This window comes from Hyposmocoma kahamanoa, unplaced genomic scaffold, assembly GCF_003589595.1.
Source record: "Hyposmocoma kahamanoa isolate Upper Pololo Valley unplaced genomic scaffold, ASM358959v1 86, whole genome shotgun sequence".
Lineage (NCBI taxonomy): Eukaryota > Metazoa > Arthropoda > Insecta > Lepidoptera > Cosmopterigidae > Hyposmocoma > Hyposmocoma kahamanoa.
In genome coordinates, this window is record NW_020654289.1 from 5,810,396 (window position 1) to 5,831,726 (window position 21,331).

General features: G+C 37.3%; 1 protein-coding gene across 1 annotated transcript in view; it reads right to left on the minus strand.

Moving 5' to 3' along the window:
• LOC113234955 (A disintegrin and metalloproteinase with thrombospondin motifs 7) overlaps positions 1–21,331 on the minus strand; it is a 184,967-nt gene that overhangs the window by 129,005 nt on the left and 34,631 nt on the right. Inside the window, exon 2 of the mRNA XM_026470481.1 lies at positions 75–425. Coding sequence (XP_026326266.1) covers positions 75–258 — 184 coding nt within the window. The 5' untranslated portion in view covers positions 259–425. The remainder of the gene's footprint in view (positions 1–74; positions 426–21,331) is intronic.

Here is a 21,331-nt window from a genome sequence, read left to right on the forward strand (position 1 = left end):
TATTAGACCCGTCGTCCATTTATTTGTAAGTCAATGCTGAGAATCATTAATTTTAAAAGTAAAATAATTCTTACCATTATGTACAAAGTTCCTTATGCTATCCTGGACTTCACCTTCAAGAGTCCCGACTATATCAATTCTCGGCACGTTCATCGCCCCGCACCACGCAACCAGCATGTGGAATAGCACGAGTTTGAATATAGAACACCGCGCGTTCATCTTGGCTGAATTCACAAACAGTCTGTTTTCTTCACTCATTTTAATTTAATGAATTTTATTTTCTCTGTTTACACTGTTACCGTGTTTTCATGACAATAACAAAATTTAAAAACCCTCTTAAATTAAGCGCTTTGTGCTTGTAGTTGGATACTAGTCGTAAGTTTACAGTCCGTAGCTTACACTTCTGTATGATCATTATAGGCGATCTGAAAAGATAGAAAGTTCATAGATTAGTGAAATTTTATAAATTAAATTAATTGACGACGCGCAATACATTTCCATCAAAATTGCCAATAAATTTAATATGCAATCTTTTTTAAAACAATTTGAGAAAATAATAATAATGTGCTGTGGCACAACTACACCAATTTTAGAGCATATAGACACCAACTAACCACATCGAGGTTGTCAAAAATTTTCGTCGCTTTCAGAATTTATTTCATTTACATTTCTATTTCGTTTATTTTCTCCCACTGGGTAATTCCTTTCATTTCAAAATAAGACATTTACACGAATAAATATTGTGAAGTTCTTGCAGTAACTACGCCAATTTTTAATTCTTCAAATTTTACTGCAATCCTACGATACTCACTAGCTAAGTATGTATGTATAATACTCGTATTCTTTGAAGCATGGTAGACAAGTGAATATTATTATGCAAAAGTTTCTTCAGCTCCTCCTACTTTACACACTCAACTTAACTGTCTCTGTGGCCGAACGGTTACCATGCCGGACAGCCACGCAGCAGGTCCCAGGTTCGATTCCCCGGCCGGGAGAAATATTTGTATGGCCTACACTTATTTCTCTCATGAGTTTGGGTGTAATTTGTGGTTGTCTATGTAATGTGTCCAAGGCACCCGCGATAGGGTTTCCCTAGTGCGGGGCTATGTTGAGTGTGTGCGTTATTATTATTATTATTATTCACTTTATTTCTTCCGTGCTTATTCTCACACATACTCAAACAAAACCTTGTAGCGTTATATTATATTATTTATGGTACACACTACACTTGCTGGAGTTAAAATAAATTACTATTATTTATAATATTATTTCGGTAATTTATTTTAGATTCTCACTTCTCAAATAGTTTAAAAGTTAAGTTTAGAATTCTTTATATTATTATTATATAATAAAAATGTAAATTATTTGTGTTATAGGTGTAACTAGTATTTCGTAACGTAACTCCAGTTACATAGTATAGAGTACAGTCTCTGCGTAGCGTTATTTTATTACATTTTATTATTCTTATTTAAGAGCAAACGTTAGTGCCGTACTTAATAATTGAAACTAACCGTTATTCCTACAAAGACGTTAATGTAAAAGACATTTCATAATTATCTAATCTGAATGGTACACAATTAATTACTCTTACGTCGGCGTTATCATCATCACGTTTTTCAGGTGTTAAAAAAATGTAATCCAAGGACTTTTGAGGTCTGGTTCTGTTTAAAAAAAGTTTTAATTATTATGATATCGGACGTTTATGTAATGCGCCTGGTGGTAATCAACAGTCCTGTCCATAACTGCTATATTGCCATTCAGAGCATTATTTCGTAAAAATCTAACAGGCACTGCTACAGCGCCCATTACCCTAAGACATAAAGGTCGCAAGTCCCATGTCCCTGTAGTTTCACCACACTTATAAATAAACACTCTTCATTTAAGTCAAATATGAATAGGATCTACGTAGATAGGAACTGGCAGTCTGTCATACAGACAGCCGACATACTTGACGGACGCAATCGACGTAAAATTTGTTTTATTTTAATGAAGTATCATATTTTTGTTAATGATTTACTATAATTTCGAGCTTTTAGGCTTTCGCGATTGTTACACATAGGAAATGAAACTAAAACTAAATTGACTGTCAGTCAATCGTGACCATGGGACCTGTAAAGTGACCGAAACGTCGGTTTGTTTGAAAAAACAAAAATACGCGATTTAAATCCGGAAAGATAGTTTGATTTACTATATTTATTTTGTCATATCAAGTGACAGGATGATCAAGTCGTACGCCTGATGATAAGCTACACGCCTGTCCATAACAGGCGCAGTGACAATCAGAGCTTTAAATTGCAAAGATATGAGGGGCACTGCTACTGCGCCCGTCATTAAAGACTAGACAGACTTGAGACATAAGTTGACATGTCCCATGTGCATGTAATTTCACCAGCAACCTCACCCGTCAAAGCCGGACAGCAATATTGCTCACTTTACTGTTTGGCGGCAGAAATAGGTAAGGTGGCAGTACTTTTCTGGACGCACTCTTTCACACGGATCTGTACTGCTAGTACTATACGAGTACTACATTCTAATAAAATGTTTTCGAAACATTATACTTATAATATAATTCAACGTTCTACAACGTTACAGGTACAGTTACTCTGTAAAGGTATGATTAAATATTCCTACACGTGGAAGAGTAAGACCCCAGCTACATGGTGGATCAATGTCGAGAAAAACCTAAACGCCCAGAATGTTTCATCAAGGAATATTCATGACCGGGCAAAGACCCAATATAAAACGGGAAATGGGCAGGAAAAAGTAGAAGATATAATACTAATCTACACACAGAAATCTAAATAAATAGGCAATATTTAGATTTCAGTGATTCTACCACACAGAAATCTAAATAAATCTTATTCTGTACATTATTTAGTTTCATAATTTTGAAAGAGAAAAATAGATCCAAGCTATTAAATCTGATTTGTAATATTTGTTTGTTGAGTTTCTTAAATAATGAATTTATTAATCAATGCATACAGATAAACAAAAGTACCTAAGCAACACTATAATGGGAACAAACTACTTTTTACTTACACATAATTGAGCCAGGGATCGGCAGATGATCACACGTCCAGCTTCAGTAGAACCACGATGTGCTTTGGACACAGGAATGAATTCGAAAACGTTTATATACCTTCAATACGGTTATAATCACAAGTATAGAAAATATTTGTGACCTACCTAACCACAATTTAAATGTTTACCTTAAAAATTGAATTAAAATAAACCAGCTGAAAGTAGGTTAGGTAAGTAGGTACGTATTTTCCATGTATTTTATTACACATTTATAAATGAAATTGACAAAATAAATTTCCCCGCTATATGGCATATTTGTTTTGTCCTTTTCTTAAAGGAAGTTTAGTAGTTTAGGGAAATCAGGAATACATAAAGTAAATGTCAATTTTGTATGCGCTTCCTTTATTACTAGCAATTAAAGGATATAATGTAATTAATATGATGCACATTGTAAAAATATTTATGGGGATGGCCTTCTTGATGCGGCTATAAAAAAGTAGGTGTTATCCATGTGTCACCCAACGACGGAATTGGAACTCTCTACCCTGATTCCACCTGATATGATGACCCACCGAAGACGAGTTAATGCCTATCAAATAAATAATGGGGTGAAGTCTTGGCTGTATGGTTTTAAAACCTTTAACTTTTCCTTTACGGAAATAATGGAAAAAAAATTAAGTTAAGCCAAGTTGTAAACTTATTACAAATTGACCTTTGTAAACCATATTAAAACTTAATGCTGGCACAAAGTAGTCTAGTTTAAAAAAATATCCCTAAGACACATTTCGTTACACTGGTAGAGAAAAAAACGAATGCTTTTCATTCTGCACTAGGCGAACAGGGAGGCATGTAAGGTCTGTTACATGCCTCCCAAAACTTCATCCAAGCTCGTAAAATTCATATTAATTAACCAACAAGTAACACCTGACTGTCTCTCACTGTGTGTTCCGATCTACCGACCCGAGAGATAAGGTTTTCCGGAGAGACTACGGGCTCGACGGCAAGACCAGTTTACGGCGGGCGTCCGGGCCAAGCCCTCCGCCAGTCATACGCCTTCACGGGCGTCTCTGGCGGACCCGGACTTGGGTATGTACTCGCTGGGGTATGTGGTTAGATGTAGGGACGGACACGTTCGTCTGCCCCAGTGGTGTGAGGCCGGGGCGTTCGTCCCGCGCGCAGCTAGCGCGTCTTTGCAGCGGTCTTATTGACGGCCTGAGGCGAGGAGACGCGCGGGACACGTGTGTAGGCCTTTAACGGCCGCTTTCTATATTTGGTCCTGAATCTAAGATTGTTTGCTATCCAGATTTTATTCGATCCATCGATCGCTGCCGGATCTGTATTTCAATATATCTATCTCGGCTCTAGCGCCCCTAAAAAGAAAGGATCGGTCGTAAATTTACGCCCTCTCTGACGTTTAGTTCCACGCAATCGGAGTAAAAGTTCATTACATGAGTTAGTAAGTAAAATGGTGGTTATGTTTCTAAGATTAAGATTAGTTTTAAACCGTAAGTACGTCAAGAATGACGTGTTTCGAGGAACAGAACGGAACGTCTATTGTCCAGAACGGAACGTCTATTGTCCAGAACGAAACGTCTATTGTCAAACGAGCGGTACGGCCATATAGGATGAAAAAAATAAAGGGACGGCGCGCGGCGGCGGCGAAGTGCTAGTGTCAATCACAGACCACATAAATACTGTGTCAATTTATGTTTTGTTGATGTTTGTTCGTATTCGTGACGTGATAAATAATCTAAATTATAAAAATACCGTTTTGATTTGACTTTGATAAATGGCATTATTTCATTTAACAAATTCAACTGAAGTTTTGTTCAGCCTAAAATTTGAATGTAAATTCAGCGTCAGTTAAACTTCCCATGAAGTAAATACGCCTAAACTTTCTTGAGGACACAAGCTGCTCTTGGTCGCTGTCGCTACTATCCCAGTCCGATAACTGAGCAAATTGTTCAAGATCACAGTCGCTGTTACTTAAAAATAACTTCCATATTCACATGATTACACAGTACAATCGGTCAAAATTGGAGGATCGCTACTACAGATCGAACACGTTCAAAATCCGATTTGTCAAACCTATGGATCGGATATTGAAAGCGCACAACTGTCACTACCATACAAATGTCAATCTAAAAATGCCATAGATGGATTGAAACAAAAGATAAGAATAACGATCCCTCGATCGGTTATTGAAATATGAAAAATAGGATTTGGATTGATTATTCAAGCTCAGATAGCAAATTATGGGTTGAGATTAAATATAGACAGCGGCCGTCGTAGTCGTAGTAGATATGTCCGGACGTTGTCGTAGGACATCTCTTGGCATCTCGGGCACTAGCCTACCTCCCCAATTTGGGAACTAGAGACGCCGTTCTTTCGGCGTCGGGATGTGAGCGTGTCTTACAGCTCCGCCACCAATGAGGAGATTTGGTAGTCGACTTAGAGTCGGCGGCTCAGCGGTGGCAACCGTAAGTCGTGCGGAGCGTGACGGGAAGTGAACGTGACTACAGCGGTACCTATCTGGAAAATAGGGAAGGTGCTGTACGTGCACCCGGGGCGGCTCACCTAAGGCACTAGCCTTACAGAGAACCGGATTTAGTCCGAGCGATCGTGCTGATCCGGGGTCGCTCGCACAGGTCATAGTGCCCTTCCCGCATAACTAAGAGGTTGATAGGGAGGGGCACTATAAACAAAACTTATGTAGAAAGATATGGGACTGTCTCTCACTATGTGACGGATGTTCCCGTAAAAGTTCCTTGTATTTTTGAGTCGAAACATCCTCTAATATGTACGAACATTCTCCTATATGTGAATGTACAATACATATCAAATTGTATCATTCGAAAACTATTGTAATATACGGAAGAAGTTTATTGAAATAAAAAGTGGATGAATTGTGCCCACTTTACGTTGACGTAAGTAATATAAACAATAAAGTGTAATATATAATATTAATTAAATTTACATTGAATTGAGATCTTTTGTAAAGGTATAAAAGAAATTGAGCAGTTGTGTCAATAAACCATCACTTGTTCTATATTAACTGGCGAGGATAAACAATAGATTCAAAGTCAGAATTAAGCATAGTAACCACCGTATCTGCCTTGTATACAGTAACGAGTACGAAAAATCGGGTTTATGCATATCGAAATAAAATTCCAATTAGTCGTAATGTGTCGCATATAAACTCCCACCAACATAACCTTACGTTAAGTATTAACGCATATGTTACAGGTTTATACAGGTCACATAGGTTCCACTTAATTACAACGTTTTATCCACAGTACATTTTCTAGACAAGATAAATACATTCACTAATATTAGGTACATTTGTCTTTTGGCTTTCTCCCATAGATAGATCTTTCCTAAGCAATGTAACAACTGCAAGTCTCATAAAGCAACGCTCTCGTATTTATGACAGGAATGCATTCTAGGAACGAAGGGTATCCACGTGCCGAGATAACCGCCCGTCAGGCGCCATGCTTCATCTAATTGTGCTTTATTTTCGTTTTGTACCAGGACCGGTGTCAGTTACAGCCACAGATGGAATAATATTCTCCTAATTTAACATTATTCTCCTAATTTTATATCACTAATATTTTGTTTAAAATGAGAAAAATGTTTCGGTGTGATACTTGTATTTCTCCATTTTGAGATAACAACGTAATACATGTATAATTTAAAAATATAAAAAATTGGTGCTGTGTGTTTATAATGTTGTCATGTATGTTGTCATGTATGTTGTTGTATTGTTGTTGTATTGTTGTTTGAAAGTGTAATTTTCAAGTTAGTTTTCTCTATATAATTTCCGTGACAATTTTTGTTATTGGAATATAAATATTAAATAATATTTCAGAATCCTATACTCTATTCGATAAAATTATACTTCATGATAATATTCTAGACTAGTCCCCAACCCGCATTGGGCAAGCGGACTATGGCCTAAACCCTCGATTGAAAGGAGACCCGTGCCCAGTAATGGGACGTATAGTGGGTTGATGATGATAATATTCTAGATAGAATATTTAAATAGAAAAATTGCCACCCAAATTAATTAGACAAAATTAACCTGAAAATTACTCACATATCGGTTTTTAAGAATTAAGTGCTATTACTAATGTTATCTATCATATTGAACTCCGGAAGGCTTAAACTAAAAATGTAATTAAGTACGTTCCTGTACTCCGTCGTCCGGAGAGAAGGCGCCACTTGTTAAATCTGTTTGCTCCAAGTTTATGTGTTTTTTCTCGCAATTAACTTTATGAGCGGGAACAAAGGACTCTCTGCGCAGTGTGGGTGGCTTTATTACGATCATATCGGAATAATTGCCGGGTGTATTGACTTTGCCCAATTACATTTTAGCCTCGCTTTATTCCGTTCTGTGTATTGAGGAATGCTAAGTATTTGAACTAGTATTTTGTGATTTCAAAATGTAGGGAACATAATGGTTAATAAGAACAGTATCTACCTCATATTTATAGAAATTAAACAGGGTGGGCATCTACGTTTTTTCCGTATATAGACATAACATGAATGAAATACGAGTATGTAGAGATTAGGGCTCATCATCATAGAGTCTTGCGCTACCATCTTGCGCTTACCTAATTTATAGTACAACCTCTCCCCCAATCATCTTGTGAGTAGAGATCTCAAGATGGTAGGGGATAAGTCGTCGGAGATCAGCTCGTTAGGTTCACCAAACTTCACTTTCAAGGAGCTCCGTGAACACAGCCCTTTTATTTTATTTTTACATCTTTAATTTTTTTGTAAAACAAAGTAAGACACACATAATTTATAAGTGAGTTATTTACTAACATGCTGTGTTGTATATTGTCAGGAATAAATTATTTTATGCTTTTTTAGTACTCTTATTTATATATTTTGTATATCACTACTATAAGTACATGTGAAAATGTATTTTCAGTAACTGACTTTAAAATTTGTTGGAACCTATGCACACAGCGTATTTTTTAAGCGCAATGACACGCGTTTTACGTACGCGCGTTTACGGGGCGGTAGACGCTTAAAAAGAAGATTGTTGTGCTTGTATAGATGCACTCGAGCGTACGAAGTTATACGCGAGAAGCGCGTTCGAGGCTAGATTGCATCGCGTTTTACGTGCGTTTGAATCGATTCCATAACAACAAAATTACATTGCAAGGTTGAGGAAAGAGTAATCTATATCGCCTAAGCGCATTTCAGGAACGTGCGTTTACGGCGCCACTGAATAACCAAAGGAATCATGTTATCTACGCGTCAAAATTTGCCGTATTCATAGGTTCTTAATGTTATCTACCTAGAAATTTAACTGGAACTAAAGTTAAGAAGTAGGTATATGAAGACATGAAAAGCAGTCATAAAAAAAATGAACACAAAATCATCTTTGAGTCGATACGGCGACCTTTATATTATTGTAAAGATCCAGAAAGTAAGCAATAGTTGGATGAGTAATTAGTACAAGTCAAGCAGTCGATGATTCAATCGAGACTTATATAGTTTTACTCAATAATGCAAGGAAATAATACAAAATATGTGTTAAAATTGGGAGCATTACACTCGAAGTTGTTGACCATTACGTATACCTGGGGCAGACAGTCCAGTTAGGTAAGTCCAACTTTGAGAAAGAGATCTCTCGTCGAATCCAGCTCGGATGGGCAGCGTTCGGGAAACTCCAAAAAATCTTTGCGTCCAAATTACCTCAATGTCTCAAGACGAAAGTCTTTGACCAGTGTGTGTTGCCAGTGATCACATATGGATCAGAGACGTGGTCCCTCACTATGGGCCTCATAAGAAGGCTCAAGGTCACTCAGCGGGCAATGGAGAGAGCGATGCTCGGTATTTCCCTGCATGATAGAATCAGAAATGAGGAAATCCGTAGGAGAACTAAGGTAACCGACATAGCTCGAAGAATTGCTCAGCTGAAGTGGCAGTGGGCGGGGCACATAGCTAGGAGAACCGATGGCCGTTGGGGCGGAAAGGTTCTTCAATGGCCACCGCGCACCGGACGACGCTCAGTGGGTAGGCCCCCCACCAGGTGGACCGACGATCTGGTGGAGGTCGCGGGAATCCGATGGATGCGGGCAGCGCAGGACCGATCGTCGTGGAGATCGTTGGGGGAGGCCTATGCCCAGCAGTGGGCGTCGTATGGCTGAATGATGATGTTTTACAAAATAAGTTACTAATAAGCCGGAAACACCACAGAAACCAAGATCGTCGACATAGCTAGAGTAAGCAAGCTGGAATGGCAGTGGGATGGAATATTTGTCGAAGAACCGATAATCGATGGGACAAGCGAGTTCTTCAGTAGAGAACACGACTCGGCAAACGTAGTGTAGGACGCCCTCTGGTCAGATGGAGTGTGCGATATACGAAAGGCTGCTGGCAGTAATTGGATGCGACAAGTTGAGGACCGGGCGAAATGGCGCAAATTGCGAGAGGCCTGTGTCTAGCAGTGGACTGCTATGGGCTGATAATGATAACGGGATAGCGAATACATAAAATATTGTATGCTAATAGGCCAGGAAATAATTATTTTTTAATTTTGTAGTGTTCTTTGTTCAAAAGAAGGCGAACAGTTCCGAGCGTGTTTGAAAAAATATATTTGTGATATTGTCCTTTTTTTCTTAATAAAGTTTACACTTTACTGGTGACACAACTGGCTGCCGCATGTGAGGGAAGGAAGGAAACTATCAGAACCAGGAACGTTATCTTCAAGTATAAAATTCTGTATGAATATTTAAGTAGCAGTGCTGTAGTAATTCGGGATAAATGGTTCATATATCACATGTTTGTATCAAAAATTTATTCTTTTTTGAGTAACCGTGTCAGTGGCTCACAAGATTCACTTTCTGAAAAATAATCACAACTAATAAATCCCTCCATATTGTTGATGCTAGGTGGCTTTTTGATATTGACTTCGTTTTCGCAGTTCTCGTCATATGCGCTTACGTCCCTTTCGGTTATATTAATCACAACAGATTTTGTTTTTGTCTTGTGTACTCTGCTCAGTGGTCGTGCTTCAGTACATTTCGACAATAAAACAGATATACAAACGTATAACAGCACAATAATATATACTGACATTCTAAACGCCAATATCGTCGAATTTAAAGCACATTACAATGCATATAACGTGGACGCGTACATAGTTACAAACGTACAACATCACCAATATTTAGTTTCGTTGTGTACCAAATGGTATTCCGTCAAAAACAGAGATATTTTTTCAAATTCTCAAAATTTTTATGAATTTTTTGAAATTTTAAGAAATATATATCGCTAAGGTAACAACTTGGAAACTAATGAGTTTCAAGAACTGCGTTTTGTTTATATTATTGGTTACAAAGAAAATTAACTACTACACATCACTTCAAATTTTTAACGTCACATAATTAATTTTTTGTAAATTGGTTTTTTGTTTGCGTCTGCGGTGTCAACAATTTTCATTTTCATCGACAGACAAATATCGTTAAGGTATTCAATGTTATAACTTCTGACGATCATTGGGGTGGCATCATTTTAATGTATTTCTTTCATAAAAAGTTGATTTTGGTAGTCGCAGTAAACTTAAAATTGGATTGCAATCCATCATTAATGATTATTTCTTTTATTGATTTACTAGAAACTTTTTTGTATTACTTGACCTCGTGTATTATTGTGCAACGTTGATTTTGGTAGTCAGAAGGTAAACGTCGTCGGCTTTGCCATGTAGTACCTTCCCGGGAGCCCACTAATAAATTTCGTTAGTTGGGTTAATTTTATATTTAAGAACATAAGAAGTAACACCCCTAGCTAAAATTGGAAATGAAACTCCATCGAATCGAAGTTAATCGAAAATACCTTTGATTTGATGTGTTGCAATTCTGTTTTAATTATTGATTAAAAATAAGGGGCGTGTTTAAAATTATACGGTTTTTGTAGCCATTTTTGTTATTATTCACTAATATATATAAAATTAGTGGAGTGATATAAAAAGATGATTTTGTTTTTGCGTCGCTTCGTCCGCTAATCCGCAATGTCTTCAACTACGCCAACAGTTGGATGGACCTGGTATTTTATTTTTATTTTTATTTATTTTTATTTATTTAGGCACATCAACAGGTAATACATTATTACATTTTACAGATTAATTATATTCTAAGTCATGGTCCGATGTTATTACCCACTACAGATATGCACAACATTGGCTATAAGCAATAACAGTATTTACTTAACACTAACGCAGGCTACTAACATCGAAAATTATAAAAATAAATAAAACAAATTGATGATAAAATTAAAGAATGAAAAAATTAAAAACACAATCAACTCAAATTAACTCAAATTTGCCAGTTTACGCACAGTACTGCAAGACCCAGCGTCAATAAGACCCTTCGTGAAGTAGCATAGCAACTTACGTTTGAGTTGCGGTTGTGAGTCATGGAAAATGTCGACATCGACAGACACGGTGAGGAAGTTGTATTCTAATAATATTTTGTTAATTGGCGAATGCCGACCTAGGTTAGTTCTACACGGGGGAATACAAAAAATCTTTCGTACCTTTTGCCTAGGATAGGAGATTTGGAGAGATTCCACCAGCACACTACATTTTATGCATCCACTAATAACCTTGGAAAGGAACATCATCCCCAGAGTAGTTCGACGATACCGTAACGAACACATGTTGTAAAACCTCAAGCGATCTCCGTATGGCTGACGATGAGAAAAACCCGGCATTGTAAAAGCAAGATGTCTTGTGAAGGCCCGCTGGATGCTCTCGATACGTTGAGAATGAATGGCGTACGAGGGGCTCCAAGCGACACATGCACTTTCTAAGTGACTTCGAACAAGCGAATTATATATCTAGTATAATTTTGGTTCTGGGACTTTGAAACTCATTAGTGTTACGCCTCACGAAGCCCATGGTATGACATCATAGCATTCAAATATAAAGTTTTTTAAATGATACATTGTTATATTATTTTATTATTACAAAATTACGGTCTCTGAAGATGTTTTATATCATCTTGTGTTGGCTGTATCTTAGTGGTTAGTGGATACCACGACCATCCAACAGTTGGCATAGTGGGCGACATCGAGCATTGGCGAATGAGGGGGCGCAAAAACCAATTCCACCTGTTATATCACTTCAAGTTCACAAACATTTGTTACTTTATTGTACATTTTATTGAAGAGCAGTAAACTTATTGAAATTATTGAATAAAATATTAAAGTTGACCATGTAAAATAAATTATCTGTACCTATGATCACGTGATATGGGAGGTTAGTGTAGTGGGCTCCGAAGACATGTGAAAGTTCCAACAAAACTAGGACGATTACTGCCTTATAACATTTTTAAAAAGCCAAAAGTAGCGTGGGAAAATTTAATTTATTAATAAATGTGTAATAATTTGGACCGAAGAAGGGTAGAAAAGACCGAAATATACGCTCAAGACCACGGCAGGCCATAATTATCTCCCCTATTTTCGTCGGAAAATTCATTCCTGTTCAACAGCAAACTAAACCTGTACTCGTAGTGACATAATAATCAATTTTTTGTTCCTGATATTAGCTCATCAACAACTTTTAAATTAATTTTTCCATCTGCATACTAAAATGTTACCATTTCAGAACCTGACTGATCCCAGATCAGCCCGTTGATACTGACTTCATCCGGTTCTCAAAAGGCTGGTGCCTTGAGGGAGCGCCACCTGGAGCACGTACACCTTCCTCTCTATAGTCCAGATAGGTACCGGAACTGTTGCCTCACCGCTAAGGCGTTGTCTTTAATAGTCCATTTAGTGCACAGTCCTATATCTTTCTACATAAGTCACGGACTTCAACAAAGGACGAGGTTCTCAATTCAACTGTATGTTCTTTTTTTTTGTATGTATGTTACGCGATAACTCCGCTATTTGTGAACCGATTTTCATGATTCTTTTTTTGTTGGAAAGGGGGTACTTCTATAGTGGTCCCATTTCATTTTGAAGAAAATCATCTACCTTCACGCATGAAGATTCACTTTTATAAATAGCGCCTAACTTTAATTTAGGAGCAATTACTTTAATGGTTGATTTTGCTATTTCTTCCATTCAAGGCGTTTTTCTCTCAATATACTTTGAGTAGTGTCGTAGTGAGAACCTATTTTTATTATCTCCAGCGTCAAGTCCTGTATAGTGGCAAACTAGGGGATATTTCAATAAAACTTAGCAAATAGACGTAATTCCACGTACTTTTGAGGTTGGTTTTTTTAGTACTCTGTACTGAGATTATGTTTATAGTGCCCCTCCCTATCACCCTCTTGGTTAAGCGGGAAGGGCACTAAGACCTGCGCGAGCGACTCCGCACACGGACCATCTAAGTCAGGTCCGAACCCCTGGTCAGTCAGTAAGGCACTAGCCTTAGGTGAGCCGCCCCGGGTGCACGTACTGCACCCTGCCTATTTTCCAGCTAGGTACCGGAGCTGTAGGCACGCTCACTTCCCGCCGCGATCTGCGCGATTAACGATTACCACCGCTGCGCCGTCAACTCTAAGTCGACTACTAAATCTCCTCATTGGTCTCCCATACCAAGTCTCCATTTAAAGCACAGTCAAGCCTGTAAACAGTACTTTATGGCATTCAGCAAAAAACAGGCTGCGCGGTTTCTTTGCAGCCGGTGTTATCACCTTCAAGCGCCGAGACTCCTACTTCTCCCTCTCTCTATCTTGGCCTCTCAGCTTGTCCTCCATATTGGTATCTGTATCTATGCCAAAGATAACATAAACTACAGTGACGAACTGGTGGCACCCATTTTAACTAAAAGGTTGATGAAAAAAGTAAGTCCAAGCATGTATTTATTAATCTTGACAAAAAATAAATAAAACAGATGACATTTTCATTTGCGACGAAATACTCAAAAATAATTCGAACTAATAGAAGGAGTTGTACGTTTTACAGAAAAAATAAAACGAAGTTATTAACATTTACAATTTTTGTGAAAATATTAAATTTATCATCGAAGGCACTGCATGCTATAGTAAGATCTTGAGCTTAGAAACTTCTAAGCGAGTTCGAAAACGAATGGCAAAGATAATGAACCGCCTCAGCTTCGTTAAAGTTTAGATTTTTTCACTGATCCTTTAGAATGCGAAATATTGTGCTTCTGCGAAAGTATTCCTACTATCCCAACAGCTTGTTGACACTCGTCATCATAGGTGATGCAATAATCATTTACAACAGTATGTTCTTCATAATTATCGTCATCATCATCATAATTGACAGAATCATTCACAGTTGCTGCTACTGCTATTGTTGTTGCTATTGCTAGTGTTGATTCTGTTGTTGCTGCTTCTGTTGTTATTGGTTCTATTGTTGTTGGTTCTGTAATTTCATTGAATATTGCTGAAATTCCGATAACCACATTGTACGTGACATGTTGTCACTGTTTATATAGATGAAATATAAAATAACCATTTATTTAAAAGACAAGTCAGTAGGCCAATTCCAGGTACAATTTTGACTGTTTTCGTTTCATGCGACGTGTATTACCACTGATATTTTTATTATAGTGGACATTATAAAGGAATTTCGATTTCTAAGAAACGAAGAAGTTTTCTGGTTAGTTAAAAATGATGTGAATAGTCGAATTTAACGGTGTGACTATCATAAGCGCGGCCAGTTAATGTAAATGTGAGATGAAAGTCAAATGCGCCCATATTTTTTTAATAACAAAATAAATAAAAATAAACTACTTAACGAGATTCAGCATTAATTCGAAGATTTCAATAATTTAAGTAGGCAATATCAAATAAGCTACACTAGTGTCATAGTGGATTCCAAGTTGCATTACGGTGCTGCGCAGATAAAGCAACTTTAATTGACGCAACTGGTAACTTTTTATAAGTTTCCGGTTAACGGTTGCCGGTTGTAGCAACTAAAAAGCCTAGTTGCCGGTTGTCGCCCGGACAGGGAGTGAAGTTGCTTCACGAGTTGCGGTTGCAGGTTGCGGAAACTGGCAACTGGAGACAACCGGTACAAATTTGCAAGTTTCTAGTTGTGGCAATTAAGAATTTATTTAATCACGGATTTCGGCAATCGAAAACTGACTACAGTCTTCCGAATGCCAAAACTCTCAACTGAAGTTGCTACGTCTGAGCAGTTTCTTATAATTATATGAAAAACGTCATAAACACCTAGTTACGGTTTGCCAGTTGCCAAAACTCGATGATCAAATTTGCTCCATCTGCGCAGCGCCTAAGCTATATAATAATATGGCATATAAGGGATTGCGTTTGATCTGATGATTTTTAATTTAAAGAAAAGTAAAGACATCTGTAAATAGTAATGTAGACATCTGGTTTTCGTATCGTATTTGCGCAATATTAATATCTATATATATAATTAATATCTGTTACAATGTATAGTATTGTAAGTCTATTTGAATACACTGTTCTGAGACATTTTTTTTAAGTCTAAAAATTATACTCTGGATATTTCCAGAAAATTCAGAAGGTTTAGAAGCTCCATATATATGTAATTGACGTACAGTCAAGAGCACATCAAGCTTGACACTTGGTATTTTGGACCGTTCTTATCATAAGCGGCATAGAGTTGGATTTAAGTCCTAAGTATAAAGGTTGACGTGCTCTTGACCCTGTACCACCCATTCGCACGAAGCGCTTTGTTGCTTCCTTCAGGATGTCTTCGACGAAAAAATTAAAATACACTGCTGGCATCTTCCAAAAATTTCAATTTAGGCTATTGAACATGTAGTACTTTGTACAATCATAATAAAACGTATAGGGTCATATGGAGTAACAGGAACACTGGGGGAAGATAGACTTGAACCCTTAACTCATAATGCTTATAATCTAAGGAGTTTAGTCGATAAAACAGACACACAAATTAGTTTATACGATTTTAAAGAGATGTCGCTAGTTGCTACGATGCTCCAAATCCAAAAGGCGGGAAAAACAACCTTGATACTTGTGAAATCTTGAGAACGCGAGGTTACATTACCTTTTTAAGAAATACGATGCCTGTTTCTTTTAACTCATCTTTTGGGGAAGAGAAACGTTAGCACAATTTGCACGTTTTCAGAAAATAGGTCGTAAATATTGAATTTAGCGTAATGATTATAGAAACATGTAAAGCTGATAAACAAATGCACTTTTAGTGTACCTACTTCAAAATTTTAAGACTTTATCTGTTCTTCCTAGAGCTCAAAACGTTTGACTCGAAATAATCCTCTTACCGTACCTGAGCATAGATAAAAAATATAACAGTTTACAATACCAAGATTACCATTTTATTATTACGCTCTTAATCTTGTATCTCAAAACCTCGTGGTAACAGATGATGTGTGCAGAGATTATCTTGTCGATGACCCAGACTATATAGACTAGGCTAAAAATGACGTGTTTCCTAGACTGTTCAAACACTGATAGTGGAGGTATAATTATAGTCCCTGAGGCCAGCCAAAAGGATATAATAGCTATATATTTATCTATATATTATTATATTTATATATAATATAATATTCTAGTAGCAGTAGAGCTCCTTGTGAAAGAGTTCGTCCAGGGAAGTACTGCCACTTCACCTATTTCTGCCGCCAAGCAGTAATGTGACCATTACCGCGTTCCGGTTCTTAAGGGTAAGGGTGCTGGTGAAATTACAGACACATGGAACTTGTAAACTTATGTCGGTGGCAGTGCCCCTCAAATGTTTCCAATTCAAAGCTCACTTACCACCAGGCATACGACTAGTTCGTCCTGTCACTTGACTACATAACAACGCGGCGTTCGTGCATTAGCTTTCACAGTGAAGTAATACAGTTTGATTTTATATTTATGCCCAGAAGAACGTCATATAGGAATCTTACGATAACTGCCATAAAAGTCTTACAAAAAAACGGCCAAGAGTGTTGCTGAATTACAAACGCCGATACTTAAAAGGGATTTTGTCTTATTTTACAATGATACCAAGTGGTGGTAAGTGACACGCCTGTCCATAGCATTTGCAGTGGCACTCTGAGATTTAAATCGCAGAGATCTGAGGGGCAGAGGCACTGCGCCTGTCACCCTGAGACATAAGGTGATAAGCCCCATGGGCCTGTAATTTCACCAGCAAATTTACCCTTCGCAACCAGAACGCAATAATGCTCAGATTTTGTTTGGCGGTTTGGTTTCAGAAATAGGTATGGTGGCAGTACTTCCTTTTACAAGGTAACTCTTTTACAAGGAGCTCTACTACTATTAGAAGTTTACTTGTTCTATATTTTCAATGCATAGCAACAGTAACTCGTAAAAGAAATGCTTTATGAATATTATTATGTCCAAAAGTATTTATTTAATTAAGAATACATTCCTGGTGTTTTTGTGTGTTATATTAAAACGGGAGTTAATAACCTCATTACAGAGTACAAAAAAAACCGACCTCAAAAGTAAGTGGAATTACGTCTATTTGCTAAGTTTTATTGAAATATCCCCTAGTTCTCCACTATACAGGACTTGGCACTGGACATAATAAAAATCGTTTCTCACTACTCAAAGTATATTGAGAGAAAAACGTCTTGAATTGGAGAAATAGCAAAATCAACCATTAAAGTAATTGCTCCTAAATTAAAGTTAGGCGCTATTTATAAAAATGAATCGTTATGCGTGAACAGCCACCCTTCGAGGTGGATGCTTTTCTTCAAAATGAAATGGGACCACTATGGAAGTACCCCCTTTCCAACAAAAAAAGAATCATGAAAATCGGTTCACAAATACCGGAGTTATTGCGTAACATACATACAAAAAAAAGAACATAGAGACGAATTGAGAACCTCCTCCTTTTTGAAGTCGGTTAAAACAGTGAGATGATACTCCGGACAAGACATCCATTAATTACTGTATTTAATTCATGAATATATAGAGGCATAAGTACGTTTTCTAAATAATAAAAGTTAACTTAAATGTTACATAAAAATACAAATAAAATGATAAAAGTTTATTTTCACTCAGTTTTGTACTTAATAATTTTGTCAAACTCAATGTCACGAAATTATATCGATAGAAAAAGGTATATAATGTTAGCGAGCAACCGAATTGTAGGTAAATAAGCATCGGATTATCCGACAACTGGTTGTGACACAACAATATTACTGTAACAGAAGGGTCGACAAAAAATCCACCAGCGTAAACAACATGCTCCGTAGCAACCCTATATGTATGATAACCGATATTTTTATATTTTACTATAGATCCGGAAAGTAACCATCAATCACTTGATAAGATCGACTGCATCTAAACTCGGTAATGACATGGGATTTAATACAGTGTTAAGAAAAACTTGCCACCATATCTATATAAAAGGCGCTAACTAGTAATAAATAACAAAAACAGATGTACGGGGTGATATAAATATAGATACATTGTTATAAACTAAAGTAGGTAAGTACTTTACTCCACGCATGTGTCTAGTCAATGGCGCTGCCTACGACATACATGTGGCCGAATAGTGACCCCAAAAAACAATTCGAACAAAGCCTTTGACTAACTTCGAAGTAGTAGGAAATCGGTAGAAGCAGGTTTTTATATCACGCCGTATAAAAGCATTGGCTTATTGAGAAGAAATATCGTGATGGCAAAAACGGAGCAAGACGTGTGGCACCAACGGTTACTAGTTCCTTACGTGGATGGCGAGTCATAGCAGAAAAGCGCTCCCTAGAAAGGCGTTCGTGAGACGACCAATTCTATAATTGACATACTTGATGGCTCAGTGGCTAAAGGAATCCTGGCGTTTGGTATTTTTAAGTTACAACTGGAAAAACACAGTATTTAAGGCAAATTGCCGTAACTTCCCAAGGCCCCGTGTGTATCAAATTTAAATAATTTAGACCCGGATAATGTTATTCCTCCCATAAACGCTCAGGTTACTTGATTGGGTCTGAAGCATGTAATTATATTTAGTACATTTTAAATTCTAGTTAACAGCTCATCAAGCTATAGACACTATTGTCGATATCATCGCCATTCAACTACATTAAGCGTTTAGCGCTTTTCCGAGGATAAAGGAGGAAAAGAAGTGAAGAAAAGAAATCCAAAAATGCGAGTAATCAGTCGACAGAAGTCACGGGAGTTAATCAGGTCAGGGTAAAAGGATCCTAGTAAACGTGATAAGCAAATCCAATTTTCAAGATAACACACATTTTAGCAACGTGTTGGTGTTATTATTATTAATATAATGTGCCAACGATCTCTAATAAATATCTTATCCGAAATTTTGCGGACATAATGGTGTCATTCGCGAGATTATGGCATGAAATTCATTATCGGGTTTTTGTTGCACGTGATTCTACGATATACCATGCCACAGCAGCGTCCAAATAAATCACATTTAAGAGCATCATAATAAAACAGCATGCCCATCCCAAATGCATTTGAAACGGGTTTTAATCACCATTTTGTTCTGACGACGATAAAAACAGGAAGTAAAAAAAGTTACAAGTCATTACTGGCACCTTCAATTCTGTTGTAGCAAAGTAAAAATAAAAAAACTAAATTACAACCTACACTAAAATTTACCACTGTGGCTTGCCAGTCTGAGGATGGTCATTTGTAATAATTCGGTGATTCATATTCTGAAAACGCATAAATACAGTGCAATACAATAGCACGGTGGGCTTTATACTTAATTAAATTCAACTCCAAAAGGCGCAAAATAGAATATCTTGGTCACGTGATGAGGAGCGATAGATACATGCTGCTACAACTGATAAAGATGGGCAAAGTGTAGGGAAAAAGACGCCCTGAGTGAAGAAAGAAATCGTGGCTGCGGAACATCTGGGACTGGACCGGCAATGCCTCTGTCGAACGGCTGTTCTGGTTGGCTGCTGATAGAGACAGACACAGGAAGTTGCCGGCCAACCTTCAGGATTGAAGAGGAACTCTAAGAAAAAGCAGGAGAAATGTTGTTGTGTAGAAATGAAATGCAGTTGACTGTAAGAAGCTAAAAGAACCGCAAAATATTTTAAAATTTTTGTAACATTATTAACAGCCCCAATAGAAGAAATAGCAAAGGAAGGTCGTTATATACCCAGGACGCTGCGAGAGGCAGTTGAAATTAAAAAACATCCTAATTTCAACAAGGAAGATGGTTTTTCCGTACCACCTGTTTGAGATCCACTATTTCTTCACATGAAAATCTCAAGCAGACAAGACTGCAGTTCTAATTTCCATTATTAACAAGTTTAACTAAAATTCATACTTACTAGCAGTTTACCATCAGGCGCATGAATTGTTCGTCCGGTCACTTGATATTATAAAAAAAAATGTAAAACGTATGCAGCGTAAATTGAAAAGTTAAAAAAAAAATTAAAAATAAGGTATTTAAATAATAACTGATTCTCACTCACTGGCCGTGGCCTGTAAAGCGAGCCCTTTATCGTTGAATCCGCGAAAACCAACGGGAAAACGATAGTTTTATTTCCTAGAAAAGATTCAAATGCAGCAAGAAAATTCTTTAATTTGGTACGCATGTGCTCAACAGTGGACTCAGTGTGATAGATGTGTATGAGCTTGTGACCGCGGCCGTCATCGTTCTGTGCTCGTCCATTGTCTACGGTAACCGGTAGCGCCGGTCGGCGGTCGCTACAAGAAGGCAAGTTGTTGAGCGCGTACGATTATTGCCCTTTATACTTTACACTAGTCGTTCCCTTTTGAAGTTACATTTGTGCACCTTTCCATGCTAAATCTTTAATTTAATTTAATTAAATCATGAACAATGGTGTTGTTATAAAACTTTCAGACACTAAGGTAAAGATTTTCGTAGAGATCAAGAACTTTGTAAATTATATTTCACAAGAAATTAGAAATCACTTAACATTTTGTTATAATTTCATTAATACGAAGATCGAACACTTAGTAAAAAATTCGTTCAATCCGGCCGGATTCCTACCGACGTCTCCTAGCAAACCCTGCCAGACGCCATGCCAACTAAGCCACGGAACGAACGAGTGGACCCCACGAATTTTTGTATGTACTTGTTGTCGGATCTTTGTTTTCAACGATAATATTAATGAATTTTTTGTAAGTGTTCAATCTTTGTATTAATAATTATAACAAACTAGTGGAGTAATTTCACAAAAAATAATTGAATATCAATTTAATAAAAATCTAATTTAACAATCGTCAAATGAAAAGTAAAAAAGTCACAAATATTAAGTCCATTAATACCATATTCACATGAATGCTAAATATGAGTGACGCCGACAACAGCAAAGCATAGAAAACTGGTTTCGACATACGATGCGACACTGAAACGCAGAAGTGACGAGAATCTGTCCACGAACCGGTAA